Source organism: Carcharodon carcharias, chromosome 15 (genome assembly GCF_017639515.1).
Source record: "Carcharodon carcharias isolate sCarCar2 chromosome 15, sCarCar2.pri, whole genome shotgun sequence".
Taxonomy (NCBI): domain Eukaryota; kingdom Metazoa; phylum Chordata; class Chondrichthyes; order Lamniformes; family Lamnidae; genus Carcharodon; species Carcharodon carcharias.
Genome location: NC_054481.1, coordinates 22,918,206 through 22,940,350, shown reverse-complemented (window position 1 = coordinate 22,940,350; position 22,145 = coordinate 22,918,206). Strand labels below are relative to the sequence as shown.

Below are 22,145 nucleotides of genomic sequence, written 5' to 3'. Positions count from 1 at the left end.
TCAAATCTCACAATGGCAAACTATGAAACAATGTAACTTCATCTGAAACAGATGGAAACAGGTTTACTCAAAAGAGTATCAAGAGTTCAAATCTCACAATGGCAAAACTATGAAACAATGTAACTTCATCTGAAACAGATGGAAATGGGTTTGTACTTGAAAGAGTTACCAGACAGATCCTAAGCACAAAAAAAAATCAAGAGTTCAAATCTCACAATGGCAAACTATGAAACAATGTAACTTCATCTGAAACAGATGGAAACAGGTTTGTACTCAAAAGAGTTATAAAGAGACACTTATTTACACTTGTAAGAAATGGTACTTTTCAGAAAATTATAGAATTCTTATGGGGTTAGTACAAGTGTTTAGTAAAGGCTAACAAATGGCTCCAAGCATGAAGTAAAGTAAATGATGAGCTCAGGCTAAGGTGATGGACCGACGGGTGTGGTGACACGTTGGGTACCAGTCCTGCAGTCATTGGTCAGATCCAATCAGGATTGACATAGTATAAACAACCAGCCCCTAGAGATAAACTATATTAATGAGCGCCCAGAGGCAGGGGGTATTTCTTGTTGGGCAGCTGCCTTCTTTAGATGGAGGGAGACCAGGGAAGATGGAGGAAGTGTTGGGTTGGGGTGGGGGGCAGGACTGGGCAAGTTTACACTTTGGTTAGAAAGCAGGAGACTGCGGCCAAAAGCTACAGACATCAGCAGTTACTCTGTGCAATCCATCCGTTTGCCCTATGGGATCAGCAACTTGCTCTCACCTGTCATGGATGAAATACTTTTCCTATCTATTTAGCTTATGCATCATATCTAAACTGCTGTTACTTAATAAACAACCTTAAAATTACTTATGAGTTCTCAACAACCTATTTTGGGATTCTGTAACTCCCTAACCTTAAAACTTACAAATTGGCATCACAAATGGATACACATTAGTTGAGGTAATACCATTATGCGATGAATTGTCTGAACCAGAATAACAGGGTTTTTGAAATGACACCTGACAAGGAAGGTTCAGAAGGGAAAGGTAACTATACTGATCAGCCAGAACGTATTGTACAGGTCACCAGAGGCTTTAGTCCGGTAATGGGTGTTCCAGTTGTGGACTCATTCAATTGTGCTGTATTAGACAGTGAGTACATGCCCACATTTTGTGGAGTGAATCGATTAAACTGTTACCTGGATTCTCTAAATAGTAAAGACCGAACTAAGGTTAAGGAATATGAAAGTTCTACTTACATCAGGTTCATGGACAATAACACTAGTTAAAGTAACTAGAGAGAGTGGTGATTCCGTGTAAAATACCCAGGGTGAACCATTTTATCAGGACAGGTGTAGTATCCAGTTAACTACTCTTACTGTTGAGTAAGCTGTCTATGAAAATGGCTCGATGAAATTAGATACAGAACACAATAAGGCAATTGTTTTTAGAAAATCTAGATTTACAGTTTACACAATTGGGCATTATTGTGTCCCTTTAACAAGACCTAACATTTCTAATCTTAATAGTAAGTCTTGATGACACCAGGGGTTATGAGTTTAAAGGGAAAAAGGCAAATTGTTTTCAAACTACATCAGCAGTTTTCCCATCCATCTTGTATGGGGTTAAAAATTCTACTAAAGGAGGCAGGGTCAATGGACGATGAATATACTAAACTTATAGGAGAGAAATGCGATATAGGTTAAAAAGAAAAATAGGAGGACACCATCACAGCCCATACTGAGTCTCCATTAGCAAGAGTTGGATGAAATTGCAGCAATGGACTTGAAGCTATGGGATAAGGACAAAAACATTTTTCTTTTACACTTCATAGGTAGGGCAACTACTCTCAGTCTCAACAATGATATATAGTTAAGACTAAAAGGTAATTGTGGACAAGATAATGGAAAAATAGATAGGAACAAGACTGGGTGCACTGGTTTAATTCCTAACTGACAATAGGCGTTGCGGGGGGGGAGGTGTTTTCCAACGATGAATTTAAAAGTATGTGTGAAAATATGGACATCGTAATAATGAACACAGCAGTGGAAAGTCCCTGTAGTAAGGGTTTTGTGAAAGAAATCACACAGTAATTCATGAAATGCATCATAAAATCTTACCTGACCAACTGAGCTGTAAACTGACATCTGCCCCAGTGTGGGCAGTCCAGGTGAAGAATTCACTTCAAATGGTTGGGGGTTGGAGTCCCTATCAATTAGTTTATGGGAGAAATTTAAAAATACCTTTGGTGATGTGGGATTATCCCCTGGACTTAGAAGGGACTATGATTAGTACATTTTTTTCTGAGCACTTGAATGCCCTGCAAGCAGGGAGAAGGGCATTTATCAAGGCTGAAGTTTCAGAGAAAATTTGGCGTGCCTTACAGCACCGCACAAGGCCATCAGAAATAAATTCTGATCCAGGGGACATGGTATATTACAAAAGGGAAGGGCAGAAAGAGTGGAAAGGCCCAGGTAAGGTTATAGGCAGTGGTGGAAAGACAGTCCATGACTTCTTCGTCAATCCCTCCTGAGCTGTCACCTATCCCTGACCTTCTATCTTGTTCCACCTGCTCCACCAACCTGTATAAAACCTTCACATTTCCACTTCTCTTGAATTCTGAAGAAGGGTCATACGGACTCGAAACATTAACTCTGTTTCTCTCTCCTCAGATGCTGCCAGACCTGCTGAGTTTTTCCAGCATTTTCTGTTTTAATTTCAGATTTACAGCATCCATAGTATTTTGCTTTTATATTCATGTTTAATTCACTGCCAATTCTCTTCCAGGAATGCCTACCTTGAAGAAGTACTGCTCTTCTCTCCGACAAGATTTCCGTTTGTCTCTTTCACCCTGTTCACCTACATTGCTTTCCATTTCCATCCTGGTGTTTACTAGCCTTGCCTCGCTTCGCTTTACCGGCCTTGCTTTCACAGCCTTATTACCTTCCTCAGCAACTGTCTCTATCTCTGACTTACTCACGTGGATTCCAACTGGAGTTCCAGCCCTCATGTTTCGAATTCACCCAGGGTTACAGGTATCTCCGGGACATACAATGTTCCTCGTCCTGCTGTTCTTGCCATAACCTGAGATCCATACTCAGTGCCATGCACCGCCATATGAACACACTCGACCTCTCCCTCCAGCAGCACCGATGCACCCAATTTCTAAGCTGCCCTTCCCCCCAGTTTCATTTTATTCTTCATCTCATCCAATGCCTTAACAGGAAACCGTTTCTCTTCCTTTCAGATGTTAAGGAACACAAGCTCCAACAGCTTATTGATAGCAACGCCCATCCAGTACCCTCCACCCTTTCCCATCCCTCTGACCACATCCCTTCTTCGAATCCTACCCCTTGCTGTGTATTCACCATACCCTCTGACATTCACCTCCCTGATACTGAATGTTCTGTACTCAGCAAAAGACTTAGTTTGATCCCCTTACGCCATCATCTCAATGAATTTCGGGCTCAGCACGATGCTGAACTCTTTTTCCATTGCCTTCGTCTCCGTGTTGACCTCTTTGGGCAGGAGTCCTCCCCCCATTCAACGGATCCTTTCACCCGCCTCCAGTGTTCTCCCTCTACCTGGACCCCTCCCTCTGGCCTCTTACCTGCCCTTGATCTTTTCATTGAGAACTGTTGGTGTGACATCGGCCATCTCAGTTTCTCTATTCCTATCACCCACTCCAACCTCTCTTCTTCTGAACTTGCAGCACTCCATTCCCTCAGGTCAAACCCTGACTTTGTTATCATACCTGATGACAAGAGTGGTGTTGTTATCCGGCTTACAGACCTCTACCTTGTAGATGCTGCACGCCAACTCTCAGACACTTCTTCCTACCTTGCCCGGACCATGACCCCACCATCGAACATCAAGCCATTGTTTCCAGAACTGTCACTGACCTCATCTCCTCTGGAGATTTTCCTTCTACAGCTTCCAACCTCATAGTCTCCCAACCCCGTACAGCCCGCTCCTATCTCCTTTCCAAAATCCTCAAACAAGACTATCCTGGTAGACCCATCGTGTCAGCTTGTTCCTGCCCCATGGAACTCATTTCTTCCTATCTTGACTCCATTGTCTCTCCCCTCGACCAGTCTCTTCCCACCTACATTCATGATTCCTCTGATGCCCTACATTATATCAACAATTTCCAGTTTCCTGGCCCTAACCACCTCTCCTTCAGCATGGACCTCCAATCCCTCTACACCTCCATCCCCCACCAGGATGGTCTGAGGGGTCTCTGCTTCTTCCTTGAACAGAGGCCCGAACAATCCCCATCCACCACCACTCTCCTCCATCTGGCTGAACTTGTTCTCTCAATGAACAATTGCTCCTTTGACGTCTCACTTTCTCCAAATAAAAGATGTGGCTATGGGTAGCCACATGGGCCTCAGTTATGCTTATCTTTTTGTGGGGTATGTGAAACATTCCTTGTTCCAGTCCTACTCAGGCCTCCTCCCACAACTCTTCTTTCAATAAATCGATGACAATATTAGTGCCGCTTCATGCTCTTGTCTAGACCTGGAAAAATTTATTGATTTTGCTTGCAATTTCCACCCCTCTTTCAGCTTCGCATAAGCCATCCCCAGCACCTCCCTTCCCTTCCTTGACCTCTCAATCACCATTTCTGGTGATAGACAGTCCACCAATATCCATTACAAGCCCGCTGACTCCCACAGTTACCTCGACTACAGCTCCACACACCTCTAAGGATTTCATCCCATTCTCCCAGTTCCTTTGCCTTCGTTGCTTCTGTTCCGATGATGCCACCTTCCAAAACAATGCTTCTGACATGTCTTCCTCTTTCCTTAACTGAGGTTTATCCCTGACTGTGGTTGACAGGGCCCTCAGCCATGTCCAACCCATCTCCCGTACCTCTGCCCTCAGCTCTTCCCTCCCTTCAAAAACCATGTTAGGGTCCCCCTTGTCCTCACTTTTTGCTCCACCAGCCTTCACATTCAAAGGAATATCCTCTGCCATTTCTGCCAACTCCAGCATGATGCCACCACCAAACACATCCTCCCCTGACCTCCATCCCATCTCCATCAGCAGTTGGAACTACTCCCTCTGGGACACTCTGGTTCACCCCACCATCAACCCCAACCTCCTCATCCCCTTCCCATGGCACCTTCCCATGCAATTGCAGAAAGTGCAACACCTGCTCCTTTACCTCCTCCCTCCTCACTGTCTGAGGCCCCAAACACTCCTTTCAGGTGAAGCAGTGCTTCTCTTGCCCCTCCTTCAATTTGGTCTACTGCATTTGCTGTTCCCAATGCGATCTCCTCTACATTGGGGTGACCAAGCGCATATTGGGTGACCGTTTTGTGGAACACCTTCGCTCAATCCACAAGCATTATCCAAACCATCCTGTTGCTTGCCACTTCAGCACACCATCCTGCTCTCATGCCCACATGTCTGTCCTGGGCCTGCAGCAATGTTCCAGTGAAGCCTAATGCAAACTGGAGGTACAGCACCTCCTCTTATAATTAGGCACCTTATAGCCTTCTGGATTTAACATTGAGTTCAACAACTGCAGCCCATGAACTCTCTCCTCTATTTTGACCTCTTTTTTTAATCCAATATTTATTTATTTATTTATTTATTTTTAATTTTATTTTATTCCTGTATTTATTTATTCATATTTTAGTCTTTTTCCCCAAACTTCCTCCTCCCACCACAGGGCCTTCTGTCACTTGCATCTTTGTTTTGCTTTTACAGAGCGCTGACCCTTGATCTGCTATTAGCACCTTCTGCTATCTTACCTTAATGCCACAATCAGCACTTTCTTTAGCCCTTACCACTACCATTAACACCCCCTTTGTTTTTTGTCCATGACATCTTTGTCAATCTCTCCTTAGCTGTCACCTTTCCCTGACCTTCTATTTTGTTCCAGCTGCTCCACCGCCTCTTAAACAATGTAAAATTCATCATATTTCTACTTCTCTTTAGCTCTAAAGAAGAGTCACATGGACTCAAAACGTTAACTCTGTTTCTGTCTCCACAGATGCTGCCAGATCTGCTGAGTTTTTCCAGTATTTTCTGTTTTTATTATGGCAATCAAGCTGTTAGAGTACATTCCTCAAGGCTAATTGGCACTGATTATATATTTACAGAGTCTGAACAGGTAATAGAAAGTGAAGAGGTACCATGCACTTCACATAAACAATTATTGAAGAATTACAAGAAGCAGATTATGGCAGATAAAGAGCTGAATGAATAGGAACAAAGTGATGCTGAAGCACAGGATAAGGCTATTTATCCCAAAGGACAACAATCAAAAGTTGGCACTAGAGTAACATATATGGCAGTGGGGGCCTCTGAGTAAAGGGATGCCACCATTATAAGGGGAGCAAGGAAAGCCACCAGCAAATACAAACATTGGCTGGATGCGCAATCTCCAGAAGGTAAGACCCATGGATTGGCAAAATGAGGTTAAGGTATGGAAGGCCAGAAAATGCCGGATGAGTTCTGAAAGTGGACAGGGAAGTGATCACAGCCCTAGGAAAAGATCACTGACATGCAAAAGGGACTCTCATCGTAGGAGGGAGAGATCGTGTAACAGTAGTCCAGAAAGAGATAGAAGGGCGAGTAGATGTCGTAGTTTGACAAGAACAAGGGCCATAGAACAGGCTAAGAATGCCACTAGAAGTAGAAGACCTTATGATCGAGATGTTTTTGTTGCTATTAACAAATTAGATGATAAGTGAATAAAGGGTGCCAAACAAAAAGAGTTGGAAATACACTGAAATACCGGACAGGGGACAGCCAGCCTTATCACACAGGTGAATATGCACAGAAAAGGTACTTCCTGATGGCACATATAAGGCTAAAGCCAGACTAATGGCTTGACTTTTTGAAAGGAGACTTGGTGATCAAGCTGTCAGCGTGGATTCCCCCACTGCAGGAAAAGTGAGCTTGAAGGCTTTCTTGGCTCTTTTAGCAACATATTCCTGGGAATGTAAATTGATTGATATAAAAGCTACATTTTTGCAGGGTGAGAAGTTTCACAGGGAAGTGTTTTTGAAACCACTTTAAAAAGCTGGCGATATAGAAGGGAAACTGTGGAAATTAAACAAGTGTGTTTACGGGTTGAAGGGTGTGGTATTTCTCAGTTAGGTCCATCCTGTTGAAAACTGGTTGCATTCAGCTAAAAGCTGACCCAGCAATGTTCTATTGGTATCACAAGGAGAAACTAACAAGCATCTTTATGATGCACATTGATGACTTTCTGCAGAAGCTAAGCATTGGGTGATAGATAAAATAAAGATGGAATTCAACACTGAAAGTCAGGCTTTGTTACCTTTAAATATATAGGATTAGACATTAAGCAAAATAAGTTGGGACTGATCTTCAATCAACAGTCTTATTTGGAAAATGTCAATTGCATTCCAATAAATCAGGCCAGGTCCTCACAAAAAGAGAACCCTGCATCCAAGGAAGAAACAGACCAATTAAGAATTTTGATTGGACAGTTGAACTGGTTGTGCACTCAGACTCGACCTGATGCTAATTTTTTTGATGTATTGGAACTGAGCTCTATGATGAAACATGTTACAGTTGAGGAAGTTCTGACAACAAATAAAACATTAAGGAAATTAAATTCAGGGAAATGCTCACTCAATTTTCCAGCCTTGGGTGATCCAGAAGATATGAAATTAGTCATTTTTAGCGATGCTTCACCATGTCAATTGCCTGGATGGATATTCCAGTACAGCAGGGTTTATCATATCCCTGGTGAGAAAGAATAACAAATGTGAGTGTGTTATACAGTTTATTGTTTATAGAAAGAAAGGAAAACTGTTAATAGTTTGTTAATTATATTGTTTATATTGTTAAGATACACTGGTGAATGGCTTTGTTTAAATAAGTACTTTGATCACATATAAATAGGGGACAGCTGGGGCACTGGGTGTGGGAGAAGAGGTACGAGGTTGAACAAAGTCAATAAATTCTCTCAGTAAAGAAAATGTCTATGCCTTGGTTTTGACTTCACCAACTGGCTTGGATTCTATTAACATCCAGCTTCACATAAATACTGATAGTGCAGCAAGAAATCCAGCAGTTTTTGAGAACTAAAACACAGCATGGTGGCAATTTGGACTAAAGGTTTTGCTTTTCAAAGACTTGGCCTTAACCATTTAGGCCGTTTGTTAACTTCTGAAAAAAAACCCTGAATTTTCATCCTCGAGGCGGGTAGCAGGATTCGGGAAAATTGCCAGCCTGCTTGTCTTGGGAGGAAGTGCCTACAAAGGTGGGATCTTCATTGCTAGGGGGCAGGTGCGGGCTGGAGCCAGGCCAGACTCGAGAACAAGTTTGGAGGCAACCACAGGGGATTCCAGTTGCAAAAGTGGGCTTTTTAAAAGGCCCACTTTGGTGTAGTGGGACCTTGTCCCAGTTAAATAAAAACAAAATGGCCCTCCTTCTCTCACCCCTCAGACCCACTCACCCTCCAAACACTCCCCAAGCCCCATCCATGCCGCCTCATGTCCCCACCTACCCCCTATGAACCTTCATGCTCCCTATGCCAATCTATGCCCTTCCACTCAGGCTTGCCAGTCTCTCATGCACCTATTTCAAGCTCTGAACTTCCACCCACCACCATGGCCCCTCATGCCCCCAATGTCAAGCTATAGCACTTCCATACCAGTGAGACAATATACACGGTAGAGAACAAATGAACCGTATAGTGACAGTTATGTGTGTAAAAAAAAACTTTTGATAAAGTATTTCATTCATAACTTTTTATATGTTAAAAAAAAGTCATTTCACTTAGAAGGCAATAAAAATGTCAATCACCCTGACTTTTTGAAGTATCAATAACAACAACCAATTCTTATGGAATAAGCAGGCGGAGCATGAAGCCACCTGGCAGAGAAGTTATTTCTCTTCTCTTTCTGCAAAAACACAAACAGTACTTGTCTATACAAATGTCTAGTAAAGGGATAATTAGATAGTTGGGTAGAATTTGGAGTTTATTCTGAAATATCTATTAGGGACACCAGCCTTGTCATTTAGCAGAAAGGTCACACAACCTGAAACATTAACTCTGTTCCTCTCCTCAGATGCTGCCTGACCTGCTGAATTTTCCCAGCAGTTAAAAGTCTTTGTGTCCTGTAACAAGCGACTCACCTCCTGACTCCCCAACGCCTATCCACATCTACAAGGCACGAGACAGGGATGTGACGGAATACTCTCCATTTGCCAGGATAAGTGAAACTCCAGCAACACTCAAGAAGCTTGACACCACTTAATTGATGTGCCGCCCACCACCTTAAACATTCAATCCCTCTACCTCCAGTGCACAGTGGCAGCCATGTGTACTATCTACAAACCTCCAGTGCACAGTGGAGCAATCTGTACAAGGTCACTACAGTAATTTGCTATGACTTCTTCCACAGCACCTTCCAAACCAGTGACCTCTACCACTAGAGGTTTCAGGGATTCAGACGAATGCAGCCTTGTAGAAGCCTGCGCATGACTTTAACGTGGGGACCTTGGGCGCCAGCATTGTCCACACGCTCTTGACAGGTTGGCGATCAGATTTTGGTGATGTGTGGAGCCACGCTGACCAGGACCACCTAGCCGCCACATCCTGTTTCCAACTTCGCTTTTACTTTAATGGAGGTAAGAGGGAACCAGATACTTATAGTAAATGGGAAACCTGTTTGGTACCTCTGTTTAGCGCCTTGAGAAGTTCAAGTCTGCACTAAAGGTGCTATATGAATACAAATTGTTGACACTGAAAACCTACCAGAGAGCGGCTGATTTCGCTCCAGAGGCAATGCTGGTAAATTGTCGTCATGTTGGGCAGGGAAAGAAGTTTTGTTCCCTGTATCCCTACAACTCTCCACCACTTTGGCTGTTTGATGTGCCTGCTATAGGTGAATAGTTGAAGGTACATGGCGGCTGTAAGAGGTGGGTTTGAGCTGGCATCTTTGTAAAGTGTGGGAGGGTGAGATGGGGTTTATGTGAATGTTAGTCATAAGTCCTGAGAGCTAATAAAAAACGGCACTGTGTTGCATTGAGCAGTGAGAGAGGTGTGGTGAATATGAGGTATCATATGAAGATACATTCACTAACCTTAGCCACACAGAGGAGGCCATTAAATTCTTCCAGCACTGCAGCCAGGTTCTCAGGGTCTGACTCCAGGCATTGACCTCCCTTGCTACCTACACCTATACCCTTTGGAGGATTTGCATCCTCCCCCTACTCCTCCATGGCAATATGGCCTCTCTCCTCTGTTCAGTACCTTGACCAATGCTTCTAGTAGTGTATCAGTAAACCTGGGCGGTCTCGCTCAGCCCTGGTGTTTCATTTCTTCTGTACAGAATTGCAGCAATAGCAGCCTCCTGTGATTCAGTGCAGCGTCCTGCTAAGAGGGAGAGACTGCCTTTAAGAGCTAGAGGCTAGCTGCAACATGTGCTAGCCTCATAGAGTCTTCAGCCCTCTGCTGAACCTGTGGCTGGCCAGCAGTTTGTGTTGTGCTGAGCTGTATGCGGAAATTATAGTAACAAGGAGCTAGCACAGAGTTTGCATGTTCTGTGCTTCAACGTCAATGGGCCAGGGCATAATACAAAAACATAACATAAGAACAAAAATAATAGGTGCTGGAGTACATCATTGGGCCTGTCAAAACTGCTCCACTAGTAAATAAAATTATGGTTAATCGTCCACCTCAACTGCACCTTCCTGCACTATCCCCATATCCCTCAATTCCCTTAGTATCCAAACATCTGTCATACTGACTTGAAGGTACTTCATTCTTGGGCATCTACAGATCACTGCAGTGAAGAATTCCAAAGATTCACAAGCCTTTGAGTGAAGAAATTTCTCCTTTTCTCAGTCCTGAATGGCTGACCACTTATTCTGAGACTGCAGCCCTGTGTTCTTGATTTTGCAGCCAGGGGAAACATTTTCTCATCAGCTACCCTGTCGAACCCTGTAAGATTTTGAATATGATTAACTTGGATCACCTCACATTCTTTGAAACGCCAGGGCATATCTTATTAGTTTAATTAATCCCATAAAACAACCTCCTCTCCCAGGAATCACATCCCACACCCAAAAATGGGAGCAGGTGAATTTTTAGCTAATACTAATGGAAAGAAATGCAGGGATAGTTTGACATTTAAATCCTTTTTTAAAACATACTACCAGACCTACCTGTGACAGAAAACCAATCAATTTGTGAGGTGTCTTTCTGACCTGGGACCACTTAATAATCTCAGGAGTTTACAGACAACAACCACCACTTGGCCACACAGAGGACTGTATTAGTGACTTTAAAGGATAAACAGATAAAAGGAAAACACAATAATAGACCAGATCCCAGATAACCTATTGGGAAACATCACAAGTGATGTAGTAGTCATTATCAAATATTTTGACTGAAATAAATATTGAATTGTTCTGACGTATTTTGGATATCTATTAGTTTAATTGTATAGATGTATATTATTGAGAGAAGCAACACACAACATGCTGTGTAAAAATTTGACTTAATTGGTCATGCAAATCTGTTCCTTTTGTTCTAGCTATCTGAGAAGTACGGCACAGTTTTCAGCATCAAGTTAGGACCCAGAAATGTGGTGGTGCTGACCGGCTATGAGGCAGTGAAGGATGCACTTGTCAATCATGCAGAGGAATTTAGTGAAAGAGCACGCATCCCAATATTTGAATTAGTTTCAAAGGGACATGGTAATTCTCACCTTTAACTTTGTTATTGTAAAACCTGTAAGTTAAATTCTAGTTGCATTCTGTCCTGATTCAGATAATTAACCATTTTCAGCATTTAGCCAAAGTTCATTTTTCTAAAGGTTAACATTTTAAAGAACTTTGAAAGATAAAAATGACCCTCTGAATAGGATTGATAATTAATTCCCTGTAACTTCAAAAAAAAAACAATGTTGTAGGAATGCTTAGTAAATTCATATGCCATCCTATTTTTAAGAGGTGTTAATATGTTTATTAACTCATGAAGGAAATGCTGTTAGCGTTGGGAACATAAGAACAGGAGGAGGTGATTTAAACTCTCAAACTTGTTCTAACACTCAGAGACCATAGCTGATATGACCTAACTCCAAAACAAAAACAAAAACAGAATACCTGGAAAAACTCAGCAGTTCTGGCAGCATCGGTGGAGAAGAGCACAGTTGACATTTTGAGTCCTCATGACCCTTCAACAGAACTAAGTAAAAATAGGAAAGGGGTGAAATATAAGCTGGTTTAAGGGGGGGTGGTGTTGGGACAAGAAGAGCTAGGTAAAGGGCCAGTGATAGGTGGAAATGACCAAACCACGTAACAAGGCAAAAGAGAGATATGAAAATCCTGACAGAGAGTAGAGCAGAACTTCTTCAAGGTAGGCATTCCTTGAAGAGAAGCGACAGTCAATTAAACACAGAGATAAAAGCCAAGAACTGCGGATGCTGGAATTCCAACACAAAAACAAAAACAGAAATACCTGGAAAAACTCCAATACCCACCTTTGCCCTAAATTTCTTATTACCTTTGGTTAACAGAAACCTATTGATCTCCGATTTAAAATTAACAGATGACCCAGCGTCAACTGCCATTTGCATTAAATTAAGTTAGACGATGCTCGTGTGGAGCACAAATACCAGTAAAGACCAGTTGGGCAACTGTCTTGTTTCTGTGCTATAAATTCAAGATAGGTTTGTGCCTGCAGACCGAGTGGAGTCAAACAAATGTAATCCTAATTATCACTGATAATAACTTCTAGGCTTCCTACATTCAAGTTAGTTGACAACTGAAGAAATAGTAACCTAAGATCTGTTAAATGCAAATATCTTTCGTTATATTTGAAGTTTTTATGACTTTTCAAAGAACTTTTTAAACTTTAGTGTGCATAATGGTGTTACGAAATGGAACACCTTCCTTCTTTAATTATCAGGTTGTCAATCCTTCCTTGGGTGTGGTATGTTTGAAGTGGTGTAAAGACCGCTCAACATTGCCTCCAAAAGCACATAATCTACTCTCAGCTGTAGCTAATGGGTAGCATTCTTGCCTCTTGAGTCAAAAGGTTGTGGGTTCAAGTTCCATTTCAGAGACTTAAGCATATAAACCAGGTTTACACTCCCAGTGCAGCACTGAGGGAATGCTGCACAGTCAGAGTTGCCATCCTTCAAATGAGACAATAAACGGAATCCCCATCTGCTCTCTCACATGCGCATTGAAATAGTGCCAAGCGATTTCCTAAGAAGAGCAAGGGAGTTATTCCTGGTGTTCTGGTCAATATTTATGCCTCAGTCAACATCACTAAAATACAGATTATCTGGTCATTGTCATATTGTTGTTTGTGGAAGCTTGCTGTGCCCAGATTGGCTACCACCAACAAGTTGCAAGTTGTTATGTAGGTAATGGAGAAAGAGCAGAACAGGACCAATTGAACAGCTCTTTCAAAAGGCCTCATTCCGTGCCACAACATTCTAAGTTACTTTCGCTGTAAAGGAGTAGAGAAAACATGGAAGAGGGAGAGTAAATCAAAAAGATAGTAACAATTTGCATTCATACTTTTTAATGTAGTAAAAACATCCCAAAAAGCTTTACAGGAGAGTTATTGAACAAGATTAAAACCAAGCCACATAAGGAGATATTAGAGTTGGTGACCAAATGCTTTATCTAAAAGGCAGGTTTTAGAACTTCTTAAAGGAGGAGCAAGAGAGAGAAAGAGAGGGAGGTTTGAAGGGTGTGGGGGGGTGGAATTCCAGAGTTTAGCTGGGGGGGGTGGGGGGGGGTGGAATTCCAGAGTTTAGAGACCAAGCAACTGAAGACACTGCCTCTGCTAGCGGAGTGATTAAAATCGGGAATGTTCAAGAGGCCAGAATTGGAATGGAAATGCTTGTTTAAGCTAACACTAAGATTATTCATTAACAATTGTACAAATGTTTTTAGTAATGCCCATTGAGCATAACAGTAAAAGCATCATTTTGAAATGATATTTGATTATTTTAGAGAACCCATGTGATTCCATTGCTGTCCTCTGTGCTGTACGATAAAACCCAATGGGAAAAACCAAATGAGTTCAACCCATCTCAATTTCTGGACGCTGAGGGCAAGTTTGTGAAGAGAGATGCCTTCATGCCTTTCTCTGCAGGTAGCACAACTTATTAATTTTTGGATTATATATTGGTGGAATTTTCCCTCCCTTGTTGGGGAAAATAAAATGGAAATGCAGTATTAAAGGAATTCTAATTCAGTTATATTTTGTGGGGTGAAGGTGGGTTGTGGGTGTGCAAAGGCATGGGCTATTATCAAGAAAGAGTCTGATCTAATATCTCTGCACATAAATTTTCAACTTCCCTTTGGTTTTCCACCCGCCTTAACCTTCAGTGAAGGCTGGGGCGGAGACCTTGGATGGGCCACCCGCCCTTTCCCCAGTTGAGGCTCTTAAGTGGCCAGGCCAACCATTGGTCACTTAGGGGTCGTTTCCTGCCCAGCCTCAGTTTGTAGGCTGGCAGGAGGATTCCCTGGGCATGGGGAAGCACGAAAATGAATGGGCTTAGACCTCAGGCGGGAAGAGGGTCAGGGGTTTGGGGGGTTGGGTGGCACCTCAATCAGAAGCCTCTTTCTGACTTCGGGTACTCCTCCCATAAGATCCAGGTGGCCATTGGAACACCCTCACCACACCATCCCTCCCCCGCCCCCCCCCCCCCCAAGTCTCTCCCCCCACACCCCAATCGCCCACTTTCCAAACATTATCGGTCCCAACCAAGGCCTTCCCTACTCTCCCTGGGACCCCATAAGTTTATCGATCTGTCCAGTCCCAGGAGTTAGGTTCAGGCATCTTCCTGAAGTTCCTCTTCTGTCCACTGCAGCTCTTGTCGATGCAGGGGCTAGAGAGCTGCTGGCCCGTCTGATTGGCCGGCAGCTCTCCAAGGCGGGACTTCCTCCCAAGTGAGGGGCGGAAGTCCTGCCTGCAGCCAATTGACACGTGTTCAAGTGCGTAATGGCTGCAGGGCAGTCACAGTCGGGGGTGGCATTCCCCACCAACTCTTGGGATGGTGTGAAGGGAAACCCCACCATCTGAAATATTCGGGCCTTTGTTTTTATTGAAGAGCAACGTTTACATTTTTTTACAGTTTTATTTTTGCAGGCCTGCACTGGTGAGACCCTGGCAAAGATGGAACTGTTCCTGTTCTTTACTGATATAAAAATTTAAATTTCAAGTTCCGCCGAATGTCAGTGAATTGGGGCTCGAGTCTGGTGTGGGATTTACTTCATTCCCCAAGTACCCGTACGTGTGTGCTGGCCGTCGCTGATGTAAACACCTCGTTCATGATTTACGTAACTTTCTATTTTAACAAATTTCTTAATCATTTCAAGAAATGTGTGTGTTTTTTTAACACAGTGGCTGTCATGTTTGTTATTGGGCTGAATCGTGCTGGTAAAGTTTTAAGGTGTGCTCACCACACACCCTGTCATTAGTGGACAAACAAGCTAGAAGGTTCAGTAAGTTGAGTGATACACCACTAATTGAGAATTTCCAGAACTTCCTGAGCAAGTTATGCTGCCCCCCCCCCCCCCCACTCCCCACCACCCCGAATTTGCAACACCCAAACAACATCTGACCTTTAACCTCCCAGTTATTTTTAAAAACGTTCTGGATTTGCTAATTAACTTGCCCATTGGATGCATGGCAAAAAAATATCTGTTCAACCCTGAACTGGATAGTGATTTGGGCTGAGATGCAAGGTGTTTGACAGTAAATTGCTGCGGTGTTTTGGGGGGGTGGTAGGGTGGTCTTTATTTAAAAACAAATTGAAAAACTAATTAAATAAAATAAAGATGCAGGGCCAGGCGATGTGTTGTAGCTGCATGATGTGGGAGCTGGTGGACCCCATTGTGGTTCCTAGTGACCACATCTGTAGCAAGCGTTGGTTGCTCGAGGAACTCCGACTCAGTTGATGAGCTGGAGGCTGAGCTTCGGACATTGTGACACATCAGGGAAGGGGAGAGTTACCTGGACACTGTGTTTCAGGAGACAGTCACACTCCTTAGATTAACCAAATTAAATTCAGCCAGTGGTCAGGGACAGGAGGGTGTGACTATGAATGAGGGAGGTAGAGGGATCCAGGAACTAGCACTGCAGGAGCCTCAGCCCTTGCCCTTATCCAACAGGTTCGAGATTCTTGCTCCCTTTTTGGATGAGAGCGGGGACTGTAGGGAGGATGAGTAAACTGACCATAGCATGGTGGTACAGGGAGCCATTCAAGTGTTGGGAGAAAAGAGAAATGGAGTTGTAATCAGGGATAGTATAGTTAGGGGAATAGTTCTCTGTATATAGGATCAGGAGTCCCGAAGGCTGTGTTGCCTACCTGGTGCCAGGGTTATGGATATCTCATCTGGGCTGCAGAGGAACTTGGAGTGGGAGGGGAAAGATCCAGTTGTGGTGGTCCACGTGGGTACCAACTATATAGGTAGAATGAGGAGAGAGGTTCTGCTGAGGGAATACGAGCAGCCAGGGGCTAAATTAAAAAGCCGAACCAGAAAGGTAATAATCTCCGGATAACTACCTGAGCCAGGAACTAATTGGCACAGGGTCAATAAGATTCAAGAGGTAAATGCATGGCTCAAAAATTAGTGTGGGAGAAATGGGTTCGAATTGATGGGACATCGGCACCAGTACTGGGGAAAGAGGGAGCTATTTTGTTTGGACAGGCTCCACTTGAATCATGTTGGGACCGGTGTCCTGGTGAATTGCTTAACTAGGGTTGTAGATAGGGTTTTAAACTAAATAGTGGGCCGGGGAGAGGGTTCAGTTGCATGGAAATATAAAAAATCAATGTTTAAGGAGAGGGTAAGAGTGCAGGTTAGTGACGAGGCTGATTGTTACCAAAAAGTGAAAGGAAGGGACGAAGTGTGTGAATGTCACATTGCACAAAAGAATCATAAAAGACCATAAAACCATAAGACATAGGAGCATAAATTAGGCCATTCGGCCCATCGAGTCTGCTCTGCCATTCAATCATGGCTGATAGGTTTCTCAACCCCATTCTCCTGCCTTCTCCCCATAACCTTTGATCCCCTTACCAATCAAGAACCTATCTATTTCCGTCTTAAATACACTCAATGACCTGGCCTCCACAGCCTTCTGTGGCAATGAATTCCATAGATTCACCACTCTCTGGCTAAAGAAGTTTCTCCTCATCTCTGTTCTAAGAGGTCTTCCCTTTACTCTGAGGCTGTGCCCTCGGGTCCTAGTCTCTCCTACTAATGGAAACATCTTTCTCATGTCCACTCTATCCAGGCCTTTCAGTATTCTGTAAGTTTCAATCAAATCCCCCCTCATCCTTCTAATCTCCATCGAGTATAGACCCAGAGTCCTCAAACGTTCCTCATGTGTTAAGCCTTTCATTCCTGGGATCGTTCTCATGAACTTCCTCTGGACCCTCTCCAGGGCCAGCACATCCTTCCTGAGATACGGGGCCCAAAATTGCTCACAAAATTCTAAATGTGGTCTGACCAGAGCCTTATAAAGCCTCAGCAGCACATCGCTGCTTTTATATTCCAGTCCTCTCGAAATAAATGCCAACATTGCATTTGCTTTCCTAACTACTGACTCAACCTGCAAGTTAACCTTAAGAGAATCCTGGACTAGGACTCCCAGGTCCCTTTGCACCACAGATTTCTGAATTCTCTCCCCATTTAGAAAATAGTCTATGCCTCTATTCTTCCTCCCAAAGTGCATGACCTCACACTTCCCCATGTTGTATTCCATCTGCCACTTCTTTACCCATTCTCCTAACCTGTGTAAATCCTTCTGCAGCCTCCCCGCATCCTCAATACTACCTATCCCTCCACCTATCGTTGTATCATCTGCAAACTTAGCCAGAATGCCCTCAGTTCCTTCATCTAGATCATTAATGTATAAAGTGAAAAGTTGTGGTCCCAACACTGACCCCTGCGGAACTCCACTAGTCACCAGCTGCCATCCTGAGAAGGACCCCTTTATCCCCATTCTCTGCCTCCTGCCAAATAGCCAATCTTCTAGGCATGCTAGTACTTTGCTTCTAACACCATGGGCTCTTATCTTACTGAGCAGCCTCCTGTGCAGCACCTTGTCAAAGGCCTTCTGGAAGTCCAAGTAGATAACATCCATTGGCTCTCCTTTGTCTAACCTCATTACCTCCTCAAAGAATTCTAGCAGATTTGTCAGGCATGACCTCCCCTTAATGAAACCATGCTGGCTTTGCCCTATTTTACCATGCACTTCCAAGTATTCTGAAATCTCATCCTTAATAATGGACTCTAAAATTCGACCAATGACCGAGGTCAGGCCAATCGGCCTATAATTTCCCGTCTTTTGCCTCACTCCCTTCTTATACAGGGGGGTTACATTAGCGAATTTCCAGTCCTGTGGGACCCTCCCTGACCCCAGTGATTCCTGAAAGATCACCACTAATTCATCCACTATCGCTTCAGCTATCTCCTTCAGAACTCTGGGGTGTAATCCATCTGGTCCAGGTGATTTATCCATATTCAGACCTTTCAGTCTTCCTAGCACCTTCTCCTTGGTAATGGCCACCATACTCACCTCTGCCCCCCGACTCTCTTGAACTTTGGGGATGTTACTCGTGTCTTCCACCGTGAAGACTGACGCAAAGTACCTATTCAGTTCCTCCACCATTTCTTTGTTCCCCACTACTACTTCTCCAGCCTCATTTTCCAGCGGCCCAATGTCCACTTTTGCCTCTCTCTTACCCTTTATATATCTAAAATAACTCTTGCAATCTTCTTTTATATTACTGGTTATTTTACCCTCATATTTAATCTTCTCCCTTCTTATTTCTTTTTTAGTTGTCCTCTGTTGGTCTTTGTAGGCTTCCCAATCCCCTGGCTTCCCACTGCTCTTCGCTGCATTGTATGCTTTCTCTTTAGCTTTTATGCTGTCCCTGATTTCCCTTGTCAGCCATGGTTGCCTCGTCCTCCCTTTAGTATGCTTCTTCTTCCCAGGGATGAATTTTTGCTGTGTCTCCCAAATTACTCCCAGAAACTCCTGCCATTGCTGTTCCACTGTCTTTTCTACCAGACTCATCTCCCAGCCAATTCTGCCCAGCTCCTCTCTCATGCCTCTGTAGTTGCCTTTATTCAACTGTAATACCGTTACATCTGATTCCAGCTTTTTCCTCTCAAATTGCAGGGTAATTTCCATCATATTATGGTCACTTCCTCCTAAGGGTTCCTTCACCTTAAGCTCCCTTATCAAATCTCCCTCATTACACATCACTAAATCTAGAATTGCCTGTTCCCTAGTGGGCTCCACCACAAGCTGCTCCAAAAAGCCATCTCGTAGACATTCCACAAATTCCTTTTCTTGGGATCCACTACCAACCTGATTTTCCCAGTCTACCTGCATATTGAAATCCCCCATGATCTTTGTAACTTTGCCTTTCTTACACACCTTTTCTATCTCCTGGTGTATCTTGTGCCCCACATCCTGACTACTGTTCGGAGGCCTGAACATAACTTCCATTATGGTTTTTTTACCTTTGCAGTTCCTCAACTCTACCCACACAGATTCTACATCATCTGACCCTACGTCATTTCTTGCTATCAATTTAATTTAATTTCTTACTAATAAAGCAACCCCACCCCCTCTGTCAACCTGCCTATCTTTTCGATAGGATGTATATCCTTGGATATTTAGCTCCCAGTCCTGATCCCCTTGCAGCCATGTCTCCGTGATGTCCACCACATCATACCTGCCAATTTCAAGCTGCGCCACAAGCTCATAAGAATAGGGAAAATTGACAATGGGGCAAAATTAAAGGCTTTGTATCTGCGTGTAGCATTCGGAATAAAACTAATGAGTTAGCAAATAGAGATAAATAGGTATGATTTGGTGGTGATTACTGAGACATGGTTACAGGGAGAACAGGTTTGGGAGTTGAATATCCAAGGGTACTCAGTGTTTCGGAAGGATAGGCAGGAAGGAAAAGTAAGTGGTGGAGCTTTGTTAGTAAAGGAAGAGACCAGTGCTATGGTGAGGAATGATATAGGCACTGGAGAGCAAGACGTAGAGTCAGTCTGGGTAGAAATAAGAAATAGCAGGGGAAAGAAGTCCCTGATGGGAGTAATCTATAGGTGCCCAAACAGTAGTTCAGCAGTAGGACACAGTATAAACCAGGAAATACTGGGAGCATGTAAGAAAGGCACGGCAATAATCATACGTGATTTTAATATGCATATAGACTGGACTAATCATATTGGCAAGGGCAGCCTTGAGGGAGAGTTCATAGAGTGTAATGGAGATTGTTTCTTGGAGCAATATGTTGTGGAATCAACCAGCTATTCTGGATTTGGTTTTGTGTAATGAGATGGGATTAATTAGTGATCTCATAGTAAAGGATCCTCTAGGGAAGAGTGATCATAGCATGCTCGAATTTCAAGTTCAGTTTGAGAGCAAGAAACCTGAGCCCCACACTAGTGTTCTGGAGTTAAACAAAGGTAACTACAAAGGCATGAGGGCAGATTTGGTCCTAGTGGACTGGGCAGGAAGACTACAAGGTAGGACAGTTAATAAACAGTGGCAGATATTTAAGAAGATATTCAATTCCTCCCAAGTAAAATATATTCCAAAGAGGAAGAAAGATGGTAAGAGGGGGAATAAGCATCCATGGCTAAGCAAGGAAGTTAAATATAATGTAAAGGCAAAAACTAAGGCATATCAAATTGCAAAGGTCAATGGCAGGCTGGAAGATTGGGAAACTTTTAAAGATCAGCAAAAGGTTACTAAAAAAATATACAAAAAGAGCAATGGTAAATTATGAAAGAAAACTAGTGCAAAATGTAAAAATAGATAGCAAAAGCTTCTGCAAGTATATAAAAAGAGAGAGAATAGCTAAAGTGAATGTTGGTCCCTTGGAGAATGAGACTGGGGAGTTAATAGTGGGGAACGCAGAAATGGCAGAGATGCTTAATCAATATTTTGCCTCAGTTTTCACGGTGGAGGACACTTGTACCACCCCAATAGTAACAGGTAGTGCAGAGTATATAGAGAAAGAGGAGCTTAGGAAAATCACCATCACTAGAGAAAAAATACTGGGCAAACTATTGGGATTAAAGAATGACAAGTCCCCAGGACCTGATGGCCTACATCCCAGGGTCTTAAAGGAAATAGCAGTGGAGATAGTGGATGCATTGACTATAATATTCCAAAATTCCCTAGATTCTGGAAAGGTTCCAGTGGATTGGAAAAATGCTAATATAACACCCTTATTCAAAAAGAGTGGGGGGGTGTGGGGGAGGCAGAAAGTAGGAAATTATAGGCCAGTGAATTTAACGTCTATCATTGGGAAATTGTTGGAATCCATTATTAAGGAAGTAGTAATGGAGCATTTGGAAAGTCAAAATGCAATCCATCGAAGTCATCATGGTCTTATGAAGAGTAGTGTTTGACTAATTTGCTAGAGTTCTTTGAAGATGTGACAAGCAAAGTGGATAATGGGGATCCTATAGATGCTGTATATCTGGACTTCCAGAAGGCCTTTGATAAGGTGCTGCACAAAAGATTAATACACAAGATAAGATCACACAGAGTTAGGGGTAATATATTAGCTTGGATAGATGCTTCGCTAACCGACAGAAAGCAGAGAGTCGGGATAAATGGGTCTTTTTCTGGATGGCAGGCTGTAACTAGTCGGGTGCCACAAGGTTCAGTCCTTGGGCCGCAACTATTAACAATCTATATTAATGACTTGGATTCAGGGATAGAAGGTCCTATAGCTAAATTTGCAGATGATACTAAAATAGGTGGGAAAGTAAGTTGCAATGAAGAAATAAGAAATTTACAAATGGATACGGACATGTTAGATGAAAGGGCCAAAACTTGACAGATGGAGTTTAATGTGGATAAGTGGGAGGTTATCCATTTTGGTTGGAAGAATAAAAAGGCAACTTATTAGTTAAATGGAGAGAAACTTCAGAATGCTTCAGTACAAAGGGATCTGGGTGTCCTCATGCATGAATCGCTGAAAGCTAGTATGCAGGTACAGCAGGTAATAAGGAAGGCAAATGGAATTTGCTAAAGGAATAGAGTATAAAAATAGGGAAATGTTGTTGCAACTGTACAAGGCATCGGTGAGACCGCTCCTGGAGTACTGTGCACAGTTTTGGTCCCCTTACTTAAGGAATGATATAGT

The 22,145-nt window shown here is 43.1% G+C and overlaps 1 protein-coding gene across 1 annotated transcript in view; it reads left to right on the top strand.

Annotated features, from left to right (window-relative positions):
- Positions 1-22,145, top strand: part of LOC121288345 — an 85,662-nt gene that overhangs the window by 23,099 nt on the left and 40,418 nt on the right. Inside the window, exons 10-12 of the mRNA XM_041206899.1 lie at positions 9,668-9,772; positions 11,520-11,682; positions 12,846-12,919. Coding sequence (XP_041062833.1) covers positions 9,668-9,772; positions 11,520-11,682; positions 12,846-12,919 — 342 coding nt within the window. The remainder of the gene's footprint in view (positions 1-9,667; positions 9,773-11,519; positions 11,683-12,845; positions 12,920-22,145) is intronic.